We start from the raw sequence: 23,297 nt of genomic DNA on the forward strand, positions 1-23,297 counted from the left end.
ATACAACCGACACCCTCTGTCGTGTATCCCACGTCCAGACAGTTTGCAGGATACAAGGAGCTTGGTGGACCAGAGGTGGGAACAGAGAGCCAGTCCCTCTGTGATTTTCTGGCTTGGTGGCTTTTGAGTGATTCATCTTGGACATCTTTCAGCAAGCTGCTATCACAAAAGGGAAGTTGTTGGCTCTGAAAAGACTCATTTGGAGCTGTGGCTTTTATATGAATATGGCTGAAACGTCTTTGGATCAGTCTGGTTGTAATTTAGGCATACGGCTGTGAGGATAGAGCACCCTCGGGGATGTGGCCACAACTCCCATTCTCCTTAATCTCTTTGGAAGACGGAATTAAAAATTTAGATTCATCCACAAGCTTCAAGGTGGATCTTCAAGATGAAAAAAACGTGTTGAGCAATGTGGATCCACCTCTGATGATAAACACAAAACCAGAGGAATTCTGACACACTTTTCCAGGCTGTGGAATCGGCAATCATGTTAGCTACTTTGTGCTCTCCTGATAAAAAGAATTTTTTAAGTCATATTAAGCAAACTCCACTCAGGTGTAAATGATGAGAGGGGTACAGAGACAATCTTGATAGTTTCACAGACAAACTGTCTTCCTGAGAAAGAAGAAAGGAATCTTAGAAAGCGCTGAAATAGTTGTCATAGGCATTACAAGCAGGTGGATATGCTGGAGTCACGCGTAAGGATAAAACTACCTCAGAATGTCAGGGGGAAATTTCTGATGCAAAAAGAGCTTTACATTCTCATAGGAAGACCAAAAGAAGCTCCCGGTCCCCAGGGAGGCCTTGACCCGCCTGCGCTCCCTGCTCCAGTGGCTGGATCGCTGCGCTGGGCAGCACAGGGGATGCCGTTTGCTTTGACTCCAGCACGGTCTCCCAAACACTCCTGTAGCGAAGTCGGATCTTACAGTGTGGATGCTGCCGGGCTGGAGCGTGCTCTGGTCGCCTCAGCGGGGGACGTGGAGTCATGGCCTCGGTACCCCGGGGCGGGGGGAGCCGCCACCCGGAGGGGCCCCGAGGGGCTGGAGGGAGGGACCGAGGGGACCCGTATGGAGCTCAACAAGGACAAACACAGAGCACGGAGGCTGTGGGCGCAGCCCCGCTGGAAAGGGGCTCGCGGCCCCCCGAGCTGCGCCCACAGGGGCACAGGCAGGAGAGCGAGGGAAACCGCTGCTCCCCTTTTCCCCACATAATGAATTTTTAATTGAAAACAATACTTTGAACACTTTGAACAATACTCTTACTTTGTAATTTTTCTCAAAATTTTCTTATGAAAGGTTTGTTCAGAAGCTTTTTGAACATTCAAGTCAATTATGTTCTCTTCAAAGAAAACTAATTAAGCTACTCTGAAGGTTAGAAGGAGTCAACAAAATAAAACATGAGAGAGACTACAGAAGGACTTTGTCTTTTGGACAAGGGCAAGATATAAGAAATCCTCTAAGGAAATGAGATTAATGTTTATTGACTTTTTGGCAGGTAAAATTTAAATGAGAAGACAACTTCAGCAATTAAGGCCTTTGCACCAGTGCTAGCCTCTGTAGAGCCTTGCACTGAAATATCTAAAAAAACCTATAATCATTTTCAGAGTCCCTTTATTAATTAAGATGTTAAAATAAAAATATGATCAGTGGAAAGCCTTTGCCTAATTCCCTCCAATTTAGCAGATGTAGATATGATCAGCCATGTCCTGCGAAGTGCTTTTGCATTAAATTCTGACAACTTCTAACTCTCCGTGTATCTGTGAGAATTTCAGAGCAAACTTTATCCGACTGAATTAAGAAACTGCTAAAAGGGGTTCTGAATCTTTGAAATACAACTTGTTGATGAACGTACAGTCAATTGTCTTAGGAAAAAGTCTACGAAAATATTTCATATGTGCTCTTCTGTAAGACAAGAGGACAGACAGCAGACCGGCAGTAAGCTGTTGCATGTTTTTTCATCTTATCTGTTCCAATTGGACGAAACACTCGTCACAGATACATCATTAGCGAACGATGCAGGTACTGGTGTCTTGCAGTACAGTGCTCTCCCCAGGATTGCTTTTGCTACAGGGCAGCCAAAGAATAGGATTTTTTTTTTTTTTAATATTTTGCTGGTACTGGGAGATGCTAGACACAGAATATTTTAAATGTTTTTGTGCAATATTACTAAAAGATAACTCTTCTGATCAAAGAGCTCTCTGTGAATTTAACAATACTATAATTTTAAAATGTCACATTTACTTTGACTTCTAGCTTAGAAGTGGGTCACACATAAATTTGACGCACAGGCCGTTCTTGGCAGAACGCACGGTTGGAGAAAGCGTTGCCGAAGTTTGTCACTGTTTTCAGAGCGGTCAGTGTGAGCTCCTCCACTGAGCTCAACGCTCTGTCGCTTGTTCCTGCCAAGCACCTCGTACTCCTGCCGTGGGCTGTAAATCCACTTCATTCAGCTGGACGGTTTGCTGGCAGCTGTTAGAGACAGCCACTGAATTCAGAACTCGTGAGTTCCCGCTGTCTTCATCACTGGTCGGATCCTCAGGGAGAGGCAAATTCTGAGGATTTTTGATTCCCCATTACCTTGCAGCTTGTGTAGCCACGTACACTGATGCTGTGTGAATGCCATTTCTGCATCCCTGGTTCCTGAATGGTTCTGAAAAGGTCTGAAAAATTGGTGTCAGATTAAAACAAGGGGCTGGGAAGACGCAGCACCAGCATAAAATGCATGGAATGAAAGAAGAAAATGGGGACTTTGTGGACCACTTAAATAAGCTCACTTAAATTTAATTTTTCAAGTCTTCTTAAGTAATTCGAATATTCTTCTGTTACCACTAAAATTCCCGTGAAGACAGGAGATGACAAACATGCTGGTGTAACGTGTGACTGTTAAATGAAAAGGGATCTATTAATGTAGAAAATCTGTAAGATGGGGCTAAGTCCCTCTTCCCCAATGGGTCCTTGCTACAAACACATTCACACTTCAGATTCTCAGGTTTGCAGGCTGCAAAAATGAAGTAGCAGTGGCGCATCCTGCCTGCAACCCTCAGTCCAGTTCACGCACCCGCAGATGTCGTATCTCAGAATGGCAACTTTAATTTACAAAATGAAGCAGGGAATGATACTGGTTTTGCAGCGTGATGCTACTGGACAACACATAAATGTGTATGAGGCACATGCATTATTTACTTGGCAATACCCACCCTCGGCTGGAAACATCTAATGTTTTCAAAATAGCAGACTTAATGAGAGATTTATTAAACTAATTTGGTGATGTTTTTAATATGGTCATCAGCTTATTTTATAGTTTTTCATCAATTTTTCATTCTTCCCATTGAGCACTGATATTTCCATTAATAGATAAAATAAGCAAAAGGAAGAGTTTTGGTGGCGGCGCTAAGTCATCGAGCACATGAAATATTTATACACCTCGCTGGCTCAAATGAGCCGGAACATCCCGCGGAGGCTGATGCCTTCGGTGACCCCACTTCACGGAACCGACCACCAGTGGTTCCAGGTGTGGTGATGGAGCGGCCGCCAGAGCCTGACTCTTCGGGGAAATGGGGAACAAGGCAATTTCTTCCCCAGTCCTCTCTATCTTTCTCTTAAATATAGTCAGTCTTCTGCAGTAAGAGGCTATGTAGCAGAGATTGGTGTGTGTAGCTCTGCTATTTATTTATTTAATGGTATAAATAATTATTTATCTTATTGGAATTAGCAAGATGAACAAAAATTTATTTTCTCTTGCTTAAATTTATTCTATTTTTAAGGGCGGGTGTGAAAAAATTATTCTATATTTCCATGAATATTAATGAAATTTTGGACAAAATAAGTTACTGAATCTAGCAGAGGAGCTTCTAATCTGACTGCAAATTTCAAAGCTGTATAAAGAGTGAGAGGCAAAGCTTGCACTTGGACCGTGAATCTCCAGTGCCCAGACCAACAGATGAACCAAACGAGTTATATAGAGTCCCTCTCCATTTCTGGAGAACACTTCTGATACAGATCTGATCATTCCAAGGAAGAAATAAGGGGTTTTTCAAAACCACTCACAGTCAGTTATGTCTTATGAAGTTAACGGTTTTATCCTCGTCGGATTCTGAGCACCCTGATTTTTCAATAACCTCAGCAGGAGGTAGAGACATGAGACGAACAGCAGCCTTCCTTTGGCATTTGCAGGACTCACTTTAAAAATTACTTGAAACCCCAACGCAGAGGAGAGTGCTTTGTGTTTCCCAGAGAGGAAACATTAAGTACATTGTCCATAAAAGAAAAAAGGGTCCTTGAAGAGCTAAGGCTCTGGTTAATACCTCATTATAATCCTTGCATGGAACAATTAGATGTGGTGGCTCCTCACCTGTTTCTGAGCAGTGGGATACTCAAGGCTGGCCCGTAGAGCTGTCTGTGCGCTGGGAGGGAACGAGCGGGGCCCGCATGCTCAGGGACGAAACGCTGCGACGCCACCGCCCCGCTGCCCGCTCGCCCCAGCCTTGCCTGTGGGCCGACACGCCGAGGGGCCCGTCCTCCCCCCGCAGAGCCGGCGCTGGGACAGAGACGGCCAGCTGCCCCGCCACGCGCCTCCTCACGCGCCGGCTGAAACAGACGCTACGGGTTGATTTGTCCCCTGGTCACCGCTGGAGCCGCTGACGGAGACACTCAAGGTCAATGGCTTTTTAATTGAGTTCCTTGGTGTGACCACCCGTAAATTGTTTTAACCTTCCTTCCGCTTAGCCTCCTTCCCACACAGAGCCTCTCCAGGTAACTCAGGCTGTCACCATCTGTGTCTTTACCCATCCTGTTGTTAACTAGAAGCACAAACACACCTGTTGGGTTTAAGTCATTTTGGAACCATTTTGGAGGCTGCAAGGTGAAGCCAAATTCACCAGTCCCCTCGGTGGCCCTCAAGCCTGGGAAGGGTCCCAGCAGACAAAGTGTCCGTCCACGCACACTCACGCAGAGTCGTATACACACACGTACATAGCCCCGACGGGGTCAAACGGTGTGACGTCTACTCCCATAAGAAACGGGGCAGCTTTCCATGGACACAGCTTCTCCCCTTCACGGGTCCTGCCATGCAATCCTTACACCGACCAGCGCTGGGACTGTTGCCCCAATGAACCTCTGCCTCCCTCCCTCTCACAATTCGCCAGCCCTCTGCAGCCAAACTATAGCAGAAAATTCACTGCGGGTACAGCCTTCCCTCGTGGAAGTGCGGCTGTACAAGCTCTTCAGAGCTCTGTGTGAACAAATGGCCTCGTTCTCCCGGTGACTGCTTTGCTGTTGGGATCGTTATCTGCATCAGTGTCCACAGAAATTGGAGCCCTGCGACAGCTACTGTGCCGTTAGGTACTGCCTCTGCCCATGTGCACGTGCAGTTAACGCACAAGGTGAAATACTCGCAAGTATTAAGTGCAAAAATTTGCAAAGGGTGCCCTGGTGCAATTTTCAAAAAGCTTCAAAGTAATTCAGATGTAATTAACTGGAAATTAAAATCCTGACTGCAGATTCCAGTAGGGATTTATCAGCATCTTTGAAAGCCTAAATAAAATAGAAAATGCAGCGTATTGGTGCTGACCCAGAGATCTGATAATTTCTTCAGACTAAACAGAAACATTACATTAAAGAAAATCTAAACAGTGTAAATTAAGACGTATCGCCTTTCCTCAGCTGAACTGCAGCGGCCAGCCTCATAGTTTCTTGGAGCAGGTATTTAAGTGATGGCAGGTTCCTTGGGATAGTATAGAAGATTTATAAAGGGATTTTCCAAAAAAAGAAAAATCCAACAAAACTGCCTGTTTGAAAAGAAGTGTCCTTTCTCTCTTTCAATATATAATTATGTAAATACGCGTAGTAAATGGTGTGTGTGCACGTCGGGTGACTGAGAGCGTGGCAGAAGGGATGGCTCTCTGTACGTCAGTAAGCCCAGCGGCTGCTGGGACTTGGAGTCCCCAGGACATCTTCCCTCTCTTGCCGCGTGCATGCACACAGGCTCTTCTGTCGGAAGCTGCACACACGTTTCCTTCTCGTCATCCAGCCAAACTCTTCTACTTGAAGTGAATTTACAAGTCTAAGATGCACAACTAAATTCACAGCGTAAAAGCAAGTATTAATACCACTTAGATTTCCTTCTTTGTACTTGTTTTTTTTTTCTTGCATTTCTTGCTGATTATCTCTCTTTAAAGAATTCTGATATTTCCGTCTCCATCAATTAGTCCAGCATTCTGCAAAAGTTTAAACTTTTACTCAAAGCAGAGGACAAAATCTTTGCTTAATGGACCCGAAGGAGATAAAAAGCAAAGTACCTGAATTCATGAGAACGTTTACAGCCATAAACCCTTCATTACCAAGGTAATTTTGCACACCCAGTACTTTAAGAAATTAAAAAAATAAATAAATGACGCTGAGTGAGCTGTTGCCAGGGTGACAGCAATGAGATGATGTGTGAAATGACTGAACTGAGGTGGTAAATGATAAGAAAACAGATTCATGACTGACAGCATGTCTAGAGAGGGAAGGGCCTGATTACAGGCATCTGGGGAGCCTCATCCCTCCCTCCCTCCCTCCCCCTGCTCCCCGCAGTGATAACTCCAACCACAGCAGACTTATCGATATGGATGCTGGGGGTTCACGCTAGACTTGCCCCGACTACGGTTTTCTCTGCACTAATCCGAAGTATAAAACAGCTCTGAACTGAGAACCTCTGTCCCTTTCTGCAGCGGAAATCACAGAGCCATGAAGCAGAGCCCGTGACACCTACATGAGGGAGTAAAACTCTTTCACTCCTTCACACTCAGACGGACGGTATTTGGAAGCCTCACTCCATATCCAGCTGCAGAAATGCTGACATGTCTGAGGGAGCGTGTCTCATCAGGTGTCTATTGGGTAACATTTCTCATATTTAGGGCAGTGCCATTTACGCCAAGACTTTAAGGACATTTATGTAAAGGTGAGAGATTACAAACGGATCTGTGTCCTTCGCAAATGTTTGTTCGATGTAAATATACACAAACAGACATGCTTTTCCCAAAATGTACAAAAAATGAAAGAAAATTTAGCTGTACTTAAGCAGTTCCAAGTTTTGTTCTGCAGGGCGTCACTCTAAGATAAACTGACCCGCTACTATTACCCCTCACTTCCATAACTGTCCGTAGGGAGCAGGACACTCGTACCTTGTGGTGGCCGGCGATGGTGGCGATGTGAAGGGCTGTCAGAGCCCCGTACCCGACCTGCTGAATGTCCGCTCCGCCGTGCAGCAGCGCCGTCAGCAGCTCCGCGTTGTCCTAAGGGGCAGCATTTAGAAGACGTTATTCCTGGGAGCCGGCTCCAACAGCTGCGGGCGGGCGGGCACAGGGAGCCGGGGAGGTCTGGGCCTGCCCCACTACTGCGCCGCGGCCGTGACCGCGGTCGTGACTGCGGCCGTGACCGTGGCTGTGACCGCAGGAGCACAAGGGGGTGAGGACAGGAGTGGAGGGGAGACTTGTCCTGGGCACCAGAACTCTCTCTTTTGAGACACTAAAGACCGTATCTTTAAAAAAAGTCTCTATTCTGATTCTACGATGTCTCTAAAGATGCCGCAGTCTCCAAGCTCACACATTAAGCTCTCACCCAGACTGTCCTGCGTGTCCAAATGTTACAGCACCTCACACAGAAGGGGAGCACCCGAGGAGTTCCCAGGATGAATTCTGAACCGTGAGCTTATTTTCCGTATCATTTCACTTCTTCCCTGCCATGCACGCAATTTCTGCTATAACTTCTTCCAGGTATAACAGCACCAAGGGGCACTATCAAACGATAGCGATATGAATGACCTTGAGAAACACACAGTGTCCAGGCAGTGCAACTGTTAATAGATTCTGATTTACAAATAGTGAAATTGAACCCAGAGAAGTGAAATGATTGGTCTGGGGGCAGTGGCAGAACTCGCTGTCTTTCTCACCATCACTTGTTTTAACTGGCCCAGCTGGAGCTAGCACAATCTTCCCTTCTTGGGGATCTGCCTTCCATCACCATCCAGCCCAGGGATAAGCCCTCCCCAGTTCACTGTTGTTTCATAAGAAGAAATGAGCACAGCTCAAGGGCAAAAAAGATACTAAAAGCTCCAAACTTCCCCACTGTTCTCCAACTCTTCAAAGCAGACATGAAAGAGTACAAGAACGAAATCATCAGCAGCGAAGCAGCAGTTAAAATATGTCTGTGAAAGCAAAGCGTTCATACTGAAACAGTTTTCCTCTTTTCAGGAAATGTCAGGAATTTCTCTTTGATAATAATGGACAGTAAAGTTTATATCACTCCCTATCAAGTAGTTTTGGAGCTCGAAACGTGGCATTTGGCTGCGTAATGGGCTGGGTATTGTGCGGCCTGGGAAGACAGGCTGAGTTTGAATTGCCTTGAAATGTTCTGTTCTAATTAGTGACTCAGTCCAGTTGTCCCAGTCCTGCTTTATGGAATGCCATGCAAAATTCAGAACACAGATGTCAAGGAATTTCACAAGAAGCTGCCCGGTCTCGGTGTACATTGTTTGATTGTTACTGAGGTATCTCTAGGCTCCTTTATATTTTATTGGGAAAGAACTATAATGCAACAAAACCTGTCACTGGGAAACTCATGGTAAATCTTTAAGTCTTAAAATGTCACTTATGGGGGAAATGCTGTATTGCATCTTATTTTACATCCCAAAATTCACACTAGTTTGCTTAGCTTTGTGCAACCTGAAGATATTGGATCTTGCATACATGACCGGAATGATTAAGTAAGTCACTGATACAGTCCTGTGCCTAAGTGGATGCAGGAGATTTATTAACTTTACAGTGCAGGGAAAACAGACAAGATTGGATAGCAAAACCAGAACTATTCCCAAGTAATGAAAACATCCTAGAAATCTGTTATAAAGCTCTTTTTAGACAAAGGATTTTTTTTTTTCCAGCTAAATTATTAATTGGAAACCGTTTACTGAGATTGACATTAAATAAAGGCAGACAAATTCTTCTAGGCAATTGGCTAATTATTGGCACATGGGGGAAAGTTTCTTTTATGGTTGCTGTAAACCATCACTTCATCCCATGATGTACAAGATTTGATTGCTGTCATCATTTTATAGCCTGCATAGATAATTGGTACCAGTGGTTGTAAAATGAAACTAACACGGGGATTCCAAGACAAAAGGTAAGGTATAGCAAGTGCTTGGATGATGGAATCACAGAATGACAGAGCAGTTTGGGCTGGAAGAGACCTTGGAGATCTTGTAGTCCCACCCCCTGCCCCGGGCAGGGCCACCTTCCACCAGCCCAGGGTGCCCAAAGCCCCGTCCAACCCAGCCTTGAACCCTGCCAGGGGTCCACAGCAGCCCCAGCTCCTCGGGGCAGCCTGTGCCAGGGCCTCGTTATCGTCCCCAGGAGAGGAAGGTTGGTCACGGTGCAAGCACACGGGGTTAAGCCACAGGGCTGCAGAGCATAAGCCATCCCCAGCATCTCAGAACTTTTGGGCTTCTGGCTCCATGGCTGAGTATTCAGCCGATCTAATGACCACTCTAAAGGCACCTGGGACAAGTTCAGAGTTCTGGTGGTGGGAGTGATGGAATCCAGCCCTGGAGCCAGGAGTTGGCTTAGCTAGTCCATAGTGAGCACTGGGAATGGGGCAGGGTCTTTCTTCTCACCTTCAGACAAGATCACACGAGCTGCTGCTTGCAGCTCTTCTTTCTTTCCACTCCTACTCCCCCCCCAGTAGCTAAACCATGGCTACACCGGGGGCTCGGTGTCCTCCTCACACAAATAACACTCACGACTATGCGTCCTATGGCCCGTGTTAGGCTTCCCCTTCCCGCCCCCCATCCTCACCCCCCCGTCCCTTTCCGTGGAGAGCTGGTTGCTCGCCCCAGGACAGCCACAGCTCGTGACGGGCACAATGAGTCCGAGCTCTCCTCCAGAGAGACTTTGGTCTTCTCTCTGGACAAATACCCCAATCAGCGGGTTATTTCCTAATCAAAGGCAAACGGTCTCCTCCTGCGCAGGGCAGCTGCTGGAGGAGGACTGTGATGATCCCTGCTGCCTTCGGAACTGGGTGTTGGCATTAAAGACCATCGACCACGTCTGTGTCCTCCTGCCGCAGAGGGAAGAACTCCACAGAGGTGCCGACCTACTCAACCTGCCCGGGCCTTGCACGTGCAGCGGACCAGAGCGGTCCCTGCCGTGGGAGCTCTGCAGGGGAGAGGCTTTACGGCCCCGTGGCACCTATGGGTGTGTAAGGGTTGAAGACCACAGTCTTCAACAGGAACTCTTACATTTGATCTGAGCTCCCTCTAAGTGCCCTTGGGGCTACTCTATGCATGGATTAAGTTTCTAAGATGCTCCATCTCAAAATAAGAATCATAACAATTCTTGAGGAAAATGCTGTCTTTGTCCCCTTGCTACTGTTATTGTTGAGTCTTAAAAGATAAATACAATAGTGAAGAAAATTAACATTGAAGCTGAATATGGAACTTGAGGAGGAACAACAAAAAAAGAAGCAAAAAAGAGAGAAATTGTCAAATAAAACCCTTTGAGATTGTTTCTATTAATAGCTACAGTAATAAAAAGAACAGTCCTCTGTCTCGAGTTGCATTGCAGGATCTCATCAATATTTCCAAAGCAGTGTCATGTCCTCATGGACACTGCGAAAGCACCTGCTGGTTTCCCATGCACGGGTTTTATAGGCCATTTTCCCACGCACTGTAAATGTGAGGTTTAGATTTTCACCAAAGTAGCAATTAGAGAGTTCAACTAGATAGTTCTGACAAATAAGCTGCTCAGTTCTGATTTCTTTTCATCAATTCTATTAGAAATAATTTACCTTATAGGCGGCCAAGTGCAGAGCTGTAAATCCATTTCTGGTTAATCTGGACGGGCGCAGTCCTTTCAGCATGAGAGTTCTAATATGGGACTTGTTACCTTTGGGATGAAAATTGGAAAAAAAAGTAATTTACAGAAAAGAATGTGCAGATGAAGTAGGAAACTTCTGTGTGAACGCAAAAAGAAATAGGTAGCTCATCTGCTGACCTGGGTCAAGTCATAAAATGTATCTTGTGAAACTCCAAAAGGAACTGGGCACCACCTCCTTACCTGCTGCAGGTCTGGCCATCTACTGGCTCACTGTTTGTTGGCCCTTTAATTAGGATTCGTTAACATTCGAAAGATGCAAACTCCTTTTCTCCCATCCAGACCACGCAAAGAACTCCAGAAATGAGCAGATGCTTCCCGAATCTCTGGTTTCTCAGACACCAAACTCTTCTGTCTGTTCAGGACCGAAGCCCTGCTCTGCCCCTCTACCCAGCCTTCTTCAGGACAGTGGTTCTGCGGGGGGCTAACCGTCAGCACGGGCAAGTAGCCCCCCTGCTACCCTTCCGACGCACAGCGGTGATATAAAAATGTATCTGCCTTCTGCATACTCGTGACAGTGACGAGGACAGTGCTGGATCTAACAGCTCCCCTCCCTCCTTCCAGAGCTCACATGCCATCCCTGATTAATTAACACTGTGTTTTCTTAACCTTCCTCTCAGCAACCCCACCACTCGCTCTAATGTTGACAGGTACCGATGTCACCTTTGGTGTGACCTTGCACTCCCTGAAATTCAGAGTAAAGCTCCACTCAGTTTTCAGCGTCCAGGGCTGAGCAGATCAGGTGTGATGGCATTAGCAGGTGCTTGGCAGAGCTGCACCCTCAGGGTAAAATTCCCTTTGCCTCTCAGCCAATTTCTGCTGAAAACTGTATAAAAAGTGCAAAGTGCGTGCGTGCACTAGTGGCTCACTACGTGGACACCAGAGCAGCAATGTGATGGGAGTGGAAAATTCCACCATTAGTGCGTTTCGCTGAACATCCCAGAAGACATCTTGCACTCTTTTTGTACGCTGATTTGCTGTCTGCAAAAATTCTATTCAGTTGATATTTTTCACCAAAGCGTTTGAATTATTCTTTTAATCACCATGAAAGAAAATACTAGAAAAAGAGATGTATGGCAAAGTGTTGCTACAAGGGGGCCCTGTCCTGGGGGCTCCAGCACGTACAGAACACAGAGGTGTGGAGCAATGCTCAGTGATGAGTAGGGGCTGATTAACTCGTGCATATGGCAAGTCATTCGGAGGCAGCTGAACATCTGTAAATAGTAAAACACGGTGCTTTATCAGCCCAAACTTTTCCTGGACTGAAGCTCAGCCGCAGTGGTGTTCAGTGTGACTTGACTCAACCCCAGGGGTTAGAGTGAGGCTTCCAGCTGCTCGTCCAGCCGTCAGCAGGGACATCGCAGAGAAATTCACTGGGAATACCTTCCTCCCGACAGTTATCAGCCAGAGCAGGTCAGGGGCCATGTAAATAAAATGTCTAAAGAACATCAAATTCCAAATACTTACCCCCACATATGCAACATAAATGAAGGAGAGAGAGCCCATTTTCTGTGCGGTAATTTAAATTGACTTTGCAGAAGGCTTCATCAGAGCTGAAAAGAGATTTTACAGATGATTACTGTTTTTGTCCTTTAGCACGGTTTCTTTCATTCGGAAAAAAAATTAAAAGAGAAATCTCAATGTACTTTTTTTGAGACAGGGCTAAATTTATACCCAGTTTACGCGCTGTAAATCTAGAAATACTTTACTGATGTCAAGTGAGTAGTCCAGATTTATTATTTTCTGAACAATCCTGCTGTTCAGTCACAGTATATACATTCTAAATTCAGCTAAACTAGAGGAAAAAAGTGGAAAGACTCTTCAGAAACATAAGTAATTCATGCAAAACCAATTTATTGATGCAATAATAACTAAGAAGTGTTTTAAAAATCTACGTATTCTTTCTAAAATGACGAGCAGGATGTGCACAGAACTAGAGGCAAACAAGCTAAGTAAAAAGAAAACCAGAAAGACACACGGACGGGAGGTAACCAGGGCTCAGACAAAGGTTTGGCAGTGGTTAGAGGAAGGATGTTTCTAAAGCATTTTGGGAAATGATTCAGTCTTTCCAGAAGTTCCATTTCTGGCCGAGGGTTTGAAGTTCTAATGGCAGATGAAGCCCTGAGAAGGTCTGTGGGAGCCTGAGGTGAGGGGCAGGGGCATGAAACTCAATTTAACATTCAATTTTCTCCCACATTTTTGGTACAGTGTAATGTTTTTATATAGCTTAATGATTTCATAGTGCTTCCCGGGCCACACAAGGATGAAAAGAATAATTAAAATGAATTAATTATTATAAATACATCTCTAATACAATAACTCTTCAATAAGATCCATACTAAGTCTCATTAAAAAGAGACTCGGCACTTGTGTTTAGTGCTCTCTTCGTTTTCAGCACAAAAAAAAAGAACATATATAAAAATGTCACCACCTATGCAATGTTATAATTCATTAATTTCCATTCTCCTTTCCCTGTCGTACAACACGTGCTAAAGCTCAAAAGTAAAGCACTTCATCAAATAAAGCCAGAAAAGCTGGCAGCAAAGGGAAGGAGCAGCAACCCAAAGGTGCTTCTGGTTTTACAAAGCAGCACGAAGAGTGTCTTTGCACAAGCTTGTGGGGAGCGGGCCTGGACATCTTTATGTCCCCCAGTGAACGCCCGTGAGGTGGTGAGAGAGCAGTACCCCCCCCGGCTGGAGCTGTACCCACCTCTGGTTACACATCCTGCCAAACACGCGTTACGGCTTTACTTGAAAAACTCGGACTGCCTGAAGTGTCTCATTAATTTTTTAATCAGTGAAGAAAACCTCTGAGAAGTGTGAAGGAAAATGACCCCTCTATTGTTCCTTCCAGCCTGTTAAAGGATCACTAGACTCCACCGTTGTAGCTTTTGTCCTCTCAGTTTTCCCTTAGCACAGATTGACTTGTAACTGCTCTGTCAAACGTTCTAAGTAATTACAGTTGTTAAAAATTAAATACACGTGGCCATTAATATTTCTGTGGAGAATGCCGATGCTGGTCTGTCAGTGGAAGTTTGGGGTTTTTCCATTCAGCGTCACCCGTGATCACAGTTCAGCAGAACTCTTAGATTTGTGTATCTACACTGACTGGCACTGTTACACAGGTTTTTCAGGTTTACAGTTAAAAATAAAAGTTTTAATACTACTCTCTCCTTTCAAGATATAAACCTATGCAAAGCTCCCTTTAGCAAGATGACCCCTGCTAAGCAAGGGGACCCTTAGGCCTTTTCTTTCAATAAGTATTTCAATAATTTATTCTTTAAATAGAATTTAAAACGCAGACAAAGCCAGAGACTTGTCTTTGCTGCTGTTAGGTCTATCCTAAAAGAAATCCTGCTTGTTCAGTGTGTGTTATCATTCCAAACCAGGAATAAAACCTGTGTTTTCATGTTCTTTTTCATGAAGTGTGGCAGAAATAATTTGGAAATGTTAAACCACCACATTTTTCTGGGTTTTATTTTGAAAGCAAGGATTTGAACTCCAGAACGTGGCGGTTAATTTTCCAGATTAGCGGGGTGGTTTGGGAGCCATCAAATGGCGCCGTGGGGCAGGGCTGGGGCGCTCGGGATGGGTCCCCTCGGGGGTCCCCAGGGGGGCAGCCCGGGACGGGTCCCCCCAGCGCCCAGCCCTGTGACCCCGCTGCCGCAAGGGGCTCCCACCCCAGGATGGGGCGTGAGGTACAGACAGACCAGGGGTTGTGCTGGTAAGTAAATAACCTAAGGATTCAAACTAAAATTAAGTGAAATTGTAATTAAGTATTAATTATGTAAAAATCAAATATTTTCCGTGTGAGAAATACTGACCATTTTTTCTCATGAAAAATCGCTTTTTGGAAGATACTTTTTCTATCAGGAAGACCCCTCTGATGGGAACTCCTGACTGCCTGCTGTCAGTGTTGAGCGTTCTATAATGTTCAGCAGCGGTGCCTGATTTAGACAGGGTATGGGCCTGATAAAAAGAGAGCACGGCATTTAATTATAAAAGCAAATACTGAATTCATTTTGCCTAAACTTTTGCTTCAGTGAGATGATCAATTCTTTCATCAGTCTAGATTTTCATATGCACTCCTTAGAAGGGTATCACGTATCAAGGAAACTCATTTTTTTTAGGTCCTAAATGTAAACTGCTTTTTTTCCCACATTATAGTCACGTTTATCTTTGTTTGCTGACAGCCCTGCATCTGCCACTCCCACTTTACTAATGTGGAAAATGTTTTGCTCAGTAAAAATAAAATCTCATTCTTCAAATGTGTTTTATCTGTGTGCATTCTTCTCTGACACAGTGTGACTAACGGCAGCGATACAAGGCTCATCTGTTCTGCAGGTTCTCCTCCAGGGGCAGCTGAGGGGAAACATGAATCCCCGGTTCTGGGGAACAAGTCCCTCAGTTGCCTGGTCTGTCCTGAAACACGCTGGGTTCGTGTGGATGCACGACCCCACGTATCGACGCCCCGCGGTGACTGCGGGGTGGAGTGGGCTGCTTTGGCTGGAGGATGAACTCTGCGAGTCTCCGAATCACACGTTGTTGTCGTGCTCTAAAGCCCTTTCTCCTGTTTCAATTTTCATCCTTAGAACTATGTTAAAAGTTCACATTCCTGGCACCTAATGTGTGGCTAAAACTCCAGGTTTTACCTTTTTAGCTATATACTTAAATTTTCCTCTTCTCCCAGTTTCAAAAATAATAATAAAAAGTTTCAGTCTGATTTCTTAATGACATTCAGTCTTAGCATGATTTAAGTTCTTGTAAACTGGCAAAATTTTGATGTTTTTCTGGGAAAATATTGCAAGTAAAGTTTTATGTCTTAAAAGCAGCGATTAAAAGGCCTCCACTGAAAATGAAAATTAGCTCAGATGACCGCACTCAGGGCTCAGTTTTATCTGCGTGTCCTCCTAATTCCTTTCCTAAGAATTAATTGCATGTTTTGGGGAAACAAAATTCTTCCCTTTTATTTTAGGGTGCTCTTTTCAGTAAACCACTGCACTGGTGGCTCTGAGATACGGGGACAGAAGAGGGGCAGCTTTTACCCAGGAAGGGACAGGTGATACTTATAAATTTAATTCTGGCTATTAGAACCGTTTTTTTCGATGGCCCTGGACAAGACCCCCCTGCCCTGTGCTCCCTAAGGACGAACGGGGACGCTGATGGGTCTTTCCTCTGCTGGGCTCTGCCACTTTTGCCCGGGTTATGTCCCAAACCTTTCAGAGCAGGGACTTTAGCAGCTACTTATTTCATTTCCATCAGGCAAATTACCTCCTTTGCCTTATCTTCCATTAACCATCCGCTTTCTCAGTCATAAATTTTTTGAATAAATGGGTTTGTTTTAACAATGGGAAAAAAAGCCTGTTAATTCCTCTGCTACCTCAGAGATGAGAACTCTTCCAAAAATAACCACTGCTGCTGCAGGAAAGTTTCTCATATAGTCAAGTGATTTTTTACACAGGCCAAATCTGGGGTTTAGATGCTCACAGACCCTGACTGATTTCATTACTCATGGATGAAGGCAGCTTTTGGGAATGAAATCACTGGCTGATTTCCCAGGCCTGACTCAAACCAGTCCTCCCAGCGCAGCGTAACCGTACCACCAGTCCCCACTCTGGTGGGAAGGAGCAGTGCCCTACCTGCGAGGAGGAGCTGGGCTGACGTCCGGCAGGCTTAGGTGGGCAGCGGGACAGAGGGACAGGCTGAGCTGCCGAAGGGCTGATTAACCTCGGAGAGAATTTTTTTCTTTATTCTTCTAGCTAATGCAGGAATTCAGCACTTTCACCATCTACTCAGTTGTGTTGCTTCTCTAAAATAAAGAGTACTCAGGCTCCCATTTGTTAAGATAATTAGTTTGACTACTAAACAGGCTTAAAATGAGGCCAGTACCGAGTCCTTCCCTGGATCAGAGCCAGAGCGGCCGGCGCATTGCGGGGAAAGGCCAACGTCGTCGTTCATTTAACAGGCTCAGACAGTGATAATTACGCTGGCTGAAAGGAAGTGTGATGAATAATTCATACCACCAGTTTGGATTTTCTGAGCGTGTGATTTATTTCTGATTAGAATCCCTTATTTTTTTCAAGTGGTTTCGATGTCTGAAATTATTTACCTGATCATTTTCCTTACTTATTCACAGTCAATAAGCGGGGTGTTTTCTGCAGTCGAGCTTTTCAGATAAGCAACGTGTAAGTATGTTACTCAGCTGGGTGAACTTGGGTGTTAGCGTCTGCTGTCCTGAGAAAGTGATTACAATCACGAATCTGAAATCCACTTTCAGGGGATTATCTGCTTTTGTGTTTGTTTAAAATATGTTTCCTCAGCAATATTCCTGTCTGAAGAAACACATTAGCAAAACTGAAAACCACACAACATAGACGTCCCATTAAAGCTAATTAATTCACAAAAATACAGAGGTGTTTGTTCTAAAATATTGGCATGAGTAATTAATGGCCACTAATTTTGGTACGATACTGTGGGACTCTAGCCCAGGACTGTAAAGACACATTCCCCAAAATAGACCTTAAAGAACATGCATTCCATACGGGAGAAACTCCTTCCATAAGAAAACACCTGAAACTGAAAATACTGTTTAATAGCAAGTACTTGTTTGAAAGAAATTAACAGATTTCCAGCGTACTTTACCTAAAGACATGCTTCAGCTCTGCCAGCTCCTTTTCTTTGATTTGCAGGTCATCTTCTAATCGTTCTATGATTATAGCATACGATTCACTCACTTTCTTCTTCCATTCATCTAACAACAACAACAACAACAAAATCCTGATTCATAAAGCACTTCAAAACCTATAAAAAACAGGAACTCAAATCATAATATCCCAGTAACCAAAGCACTTGCTGCTGAAGCATCCACTTATACACCGTTCCATATATTTTTATATTAAAGTATGAAAGTTTAAAATATTACAGCTATTAAACCATTCTTGCTGAAACCAATATAGACAAATACACACTGATTTCATAGACACCAATGCATAGGAATCCTTATCAGAAATATTTTTAACTCGAGCAAGAGAAATCTTTAACCTTATGTTGCATTTGGTAGCTCTTATATCCTAAATCTTAGCATAGAGACACAGCATAAAAAGGTTGGAAGTTTAAAAGTTTTTCTGATGAAGTATGAGTTAAATCAACATAATCTTCTATGTTAATATGATCTTAGAGGTTTGCCCACAGAAATTTAGTTTTCCTGGCTTTTTGTCTGCTTCTAGAGACTGCGATTTGGGTGAAGCCATTCTTCTCGTAAAGCCAAGATCAACACAATACCTTCTCCTTGAACACAACAGTAAGTTAGCGATGAGTTACTCCCTGAAATATCACTTGCTCCTTGCCGACGGATGTATGGCATATTGCAGTTAAAAAAGCAACATTAATTACCAGTGCAAGTTTGGGTTGGTCTAGATTTATAATTTCCCATTTGTCCAATATATCTTCTTTGTTTCAGCAAAGTTCTTGGAGTAATATGATTCCCTGTTCAGGAGCGGTGACAGTCCTACTGAAAAATACTTTTGATAGTCTCTGGCTAAAAATAAACCCTGTGCCAAATGGAATGTCATGCAACAATGACACAGAGCAAAGTGGTCTGTGCTGTCAACTGGAAAAAAAAAATACCAAAAGTAGCTAATCAGCTTGCTTAAAAATCTGTTTCAACAGAAACCCTTGCTTTATTCCGCGGAATACCTAAAACCCCTAAAGCTGGTGGGGAGCGGGTAATCTGGCAGCTTGGCACCAATTCTGTAGAGAAAAAGGACTCTAAGCAGCTGAATCTCGAGCACACGTTCAGGATCCCCGCGGGGCGTCCCCTGTTCGGGGGACAGTCTCACCCCACAACATTACGGAGCTGGCGATGGCTTTGGGGTGTCTGGGTGTGTTACCCAGCGGGGGCCAGCCCTGCCCTCGCGCAGCGCCGGCCTTTTGCACTTGGGCCAAGCCTGTGCACGTCGTGGTTCTAAGGAAGTCCCAGGGCATCAGGGCAGGCAACGCGCCGGCTGTGGGGGGCTCGGTGCCTTCCCCTGCGGGCACACCAGGCCCAGGCAGGATCCCCCTCCCCACGCTACGAGCAGAGTGTGCCGGGGGCAGCCGACAGCCGGGGCTGGGTGCTCGCTGCCTGCCAGCGCACGGTCGAGATGCTTGAGCTCGCTTTGCTGCTGCTCCAGCTCTGGGTGGAATTTCTCCAGAAATGAACGAGGACACCATCCTGCTGCTGTGTGCATGTTCCACGCAGACCGCGTACAGGACAGCCGAGGTCCGGGATCTGCACAGATACGTCACTTGACCCCACGCCCGGTCTGACCCGTCCTGTTTGTCAGGTTTTTATCTCGGACCCAACGTCACAGCCAGGTAGTAAAACCCCCGCTCTCTGGCCAGCTGGAAGGGTGACCTGAGCAAACCGGGCTCCATGTGTGTGCACACACCTGCAAACAAACCCTGCCTAAACTAGTCTCGACTGTGTGCACAGGTGCACCCCTGTAAGTCTGTGAAAGATCGGTTAACAGCACAACAACGCTGCTTCTCACGGGCGCAAACTCACCTCCTCAGTAACCCACAGGTTAGCACAGCTCTGCTCGCTCACTGTCCGCCCTTTTCATATCCATTTCCCGGGGGTTTCCTCTCAGATGGAACCACCTGACACATTGTCCCAGGCGGTTATGGGATTCATGCTGGTTTCTGTGCCTGTCGTTTATCCTCCTTTTGTTTTTTATTTTTTATTTGTATACATATACTTGTATATGTATGCTTATATACACACGTATATTTATACAATATTATATCTGTATTTATATCTTTAAAGTGTGCTGATCGACCCCAGCAGCTGTTCTGTTCTTGGTTTCCTCAGTTAAGGCTCTCAGGCAAGAAGGTATGTAAATATAATGCACATCCATAAAGTCTTCATCACGCCGCATCCCACTGTAAACAGCCGTGCCCTGGGTGGTGGTTCCTGACACAGCACGAGCTCACCCATTTATTTGCACTGATTTACACATAAAACCAAGGATGCATTCCGGAAGACTTTGAACTGCTTTGACAACATGTCCTGTGATATTCAACCAAATATTTGCAAAAAGGCACCACCAGCCTGGTGAGGGATCCTCCACATCTGGTTGCCAAGCAACTGGAAGAGCTGGCGATTCAGCACCCGTCTCCCCTCTCCCACTGCCTTCATCAGCCCGGTGGCGGTTGTTTTTCTTCGAGTACCTACAGCGCAGCCGTGGTTGTGCAGCCACAGACAAGGGTTTTGGCCACCAGCAGAGTGCTGGGGCCAGCAGCCTGGGGGACACCTCGGGCCCAGATGGGGCTGCGGTGGGAACTCGCCACGGCCGCGCGTTGTCATTCAGCGTCCCCACGGGCAGGAGGTGACACATCTCTGACTTTTCGCTCTTGTGCCGTGATCTGGGCAAAAGCACTTCAGTTTTCACTGGAGCGATAATAAAACCCGTCGTGTTCTCCTTTTTGGGTGAAAGTTTTGAGGTTTATGAAAGAACCCCCTGCGGCCGAGGCTGTGAGGATGTAACCATGTCCCTCGGAGCCCCGACTCTCCCAGACCCTGTGGCTTGGTGCCCTCCGACTCCTCTGTCCTCCGCCCGTGGAGCCGCCGGCTGTCGCAGCGCTGCCCACTCTGCCCACCTTGCTGGGGGCCCGGGGTCTGCGGGGGGCCGGCAGCACCCCGATCCCGTGAGGGACTGGCCGGGGCCGTGACTTGGCTGCTCCACACATGTCAGGACCTCGGAGCAGCCGGACTCCAGCTGCCGTCACCTCGGGGCCTGGATGCGTAACAGCCCAAACTGGAAGACTGTCAGTTTGGGTAAAAATCACGGGGTCGCCTCCAGCTGCCCCAGGGAGGCCCCTTTTCTGTCTGGCGTTGGTGCCGCAGGTCCCGCTGTCCCTGGGGAAGGCGAAGGGAGCTCCAGCGCCCAGCGAGGGGCTCCCCCAGGCACCCATCTCTGCTCTGAATGCCCTTCACAGGGAGGCTTTACAGGGTAAACTCTTTTGACATGATTTTTATTTCAGGTTAATGAGAACATGCCTATATCATAACTTTGAGAGGCTGCAAGTTGGTCCTACACACCTCAGTGTCATTCTGGGGATATTCAGATATGTCGCAGAGAGTGAAACGGGCCTTACAAGAAAATGCATTTTACTGTAAACAAAGTACAAGTTGCTCTGTAGCCCATATAAGGAAACAGGTGTTTACAAGGGCTTCTCGGTGCCGATGGATTAAAAGGAGCGTGCAGATGAACAGTACTGCTATTTTCGTTCTCACAATACTGCAGTGACATTTGCACAGGGATTAATTTTCCACATGTGCAGAGAGCAGAAAATGAAGCTGTTGCATCAGAGATTTAGGAACGAGGGGGCTGGAACCGCTGAGCTCCAGCACAGACAAACTCCCTGTCCAAGTCAAGAACATTTCTATGCAGATCCAAATGATTGTTGGAGCTTACTTTCTTTCGTCAGTTCCCCAAATCCTTCTGGCACAGATACCTTTCAGCTGCTCATTTTTATTTCGGCTGCCTTCCCTTGTGTTCTTTTTTAAGTGCCCAATTTCTCAGATTTCAATTTCCTGCCTAAAAGGTTACTGAAATAATCCTCCTCTCTCAAATTTCATAGTGTAATATATACAGTATAGCTAAATCTCTGTTCATTATAGCATGCTCTCAAAGCATTCAGGGAAATCATTAAGATGATGTTCATTATGAGACCTATTATTGCACTACACAGCAAAACTAATTAAATAAAGAAAGCTGACATGAATAAAATCATTAAACACTCATCTTGGCTTTATTTGAGACTGTACCAGCCTGAGCTGCATTTCAGGATAGATGGAGCCAGACAATGATCTAGAGGCCCATATGAAAACTGCATCCATCTCCGAGTCTTGATAAGCTTTAATCAAGACGAAAACTCCACATTTCAGCAGTTGCCTCCTGTTCTTACAGGGTCCTACCCTGGCATTTTCACCGTTGCCTCCCTTATTACTCAGACTGGAGGAGAATTGTGGGCCAGAATCCACGATGATCTTGTTTTCAGAATCTGATGCTAGAAACCAGCAGCCCCGTAATTACTATTATCTTGCCGTTAAGTTTTACCGTGTGGCCTCACACAAGACTTTCAATTTCCATGGGGCCGGTTTATCCCAGCTGGTTGCAGGAGAAAATTGTTGTAATCTACCTTAACAGCAGACTGAAATGGGAAGATTAACTAAAGTTCGTAGGATGCAATACAAACAGAATACAGACACATACTGTGTCTATCAGACCGAGATTATTATTGTCAGGAAGTGTCCAGCCTGAGGACTCTCTGACTTTAACAAGATCCGGTGTGCAGGGCTGGGACACTCGCTCTCTGGGTGCCCAAAGAGCTCTGCAGCCCTTGTGCTGCTCCAGATTTCCGTCCCTGGTGGGCTCTGGAAACCTTTGCTGCATCCACGTGCTTGCCAGGGGCAAAATCCTGGCCCCTGCTTAAATCGAAAGTAAAACTCCTAGTGACTTGAATCCAACAGGGTATTCATTCCAGGTTTTCAGATTTTAATCTGAAGCCAGTACGGGAAAATCAACAACACTAGCTACTTTCTGTAGCTTGACAGGGCAAAGCCACGTTTCGGCATTTAAAACTCACAGGAAAGCCTGCAGAAAAATATGCCTTATGTCTACCAAATCCTTTCAGCAGAATTCATCAAAGTGCGATGGATGTGTACTTCCATTTTCAAACTCCACCAGCCCCTGGCAGATGGATGCCTGGATTGCCAATACCATTATCAATCTTTATGCACTAATACTCTCTACAGCACAGTCCATTTTCTCTGAATATTTCCATAAACTTTCTAATCTTGTACTTCGCAATAATTTTATCGATAGTAAGAAAGACCACAAAGGATTATGGATGCATTAGAAATTTAACGGGCAAACACGCGCTTCCTGGGGCTCAGTGGAAATTAGTGGAGGCTTACCCATGAAAGTGTTTATTCCTAAGCGCGGAGTCCAGGGTTGAATTTACAGATTGTGTGGGTGAACGTGCACACACATAACCCCACGTGGCGTAACAACATGGGGGGAAATAATTAATAGAGCTCTGTATTAAAGATATTTAAAAATGTTTTTCATAAAATGTCACATTAAACCTGACTGTCGTTTAAAAATGAAAAATAGTACAAATCCAGATACTCCATCCCTATGGAATGAATTCCTTCAGCCTGCTGGCAGTACCTACCGCTCACACTGACTGAAATCTGCTTTCTAAAATTAGAGACAAAAATATTTAGTACAAAAGGAAAGCATGGAGTGGCGTAAAGACTTGAAGGAGTCTGATGTTTCTTACCTAGTAAATCAAATCTGCGCTCATTGCATTACAACAGATTTCTTTAATGAAGTTCTCTGCCTCAA

The 23,297-nt window shown here is 45.4% G+C and overlaps 1 protein-coding gene across 1 annotated transcript in view; it reads right to left on the minus strand.

The window, feature by feature from the left end:
• LOC113482777 (serine/threonine-protein kinase TNNI3K) overlaps positions 1-23,297 on the minus strand; it is an 87,525-nt gene that overhangs the window by 61,874 nt on the left and 2,354 nt on the right. Inside the window, exons 3-6 of the mRNA XM_026853837.1 lie at positions 17,545-17,653; positions 12,371-12,456; positions 10,818-10,915; positions 7,163-7,273 (exon numbers count right to left, since the gene is read on the minus strand). Of these exons, the coding sequence (XP_026709638.1) occupies positions 7,163-7,273; positions 10,818-10,915; positions 12,371-12,456; positions 17,545-17,653 (404 nt within the window). The remainder of the gene's footprint in view (positions 1-7,162; positions 7,274-10,817; positions 10,916-12,370; positions 12,457-17,544; positions 17,654-23,297) is intronic.

The sequence above is a fragment of the Athene cunicularia genome (assembly GCF_003259725.1).
Source record: "Athene cunicularia isolate RWA chromosome 8 unlocalized genomic scaffold, athCun1 chr8_part1, whole genome shotgun sequence".
Lineage (NCBI taxonomy): Eukaryota > Metazoa > Chordata > Aves > Strigiformes > Strigidae > Athene > Athene cunicularia.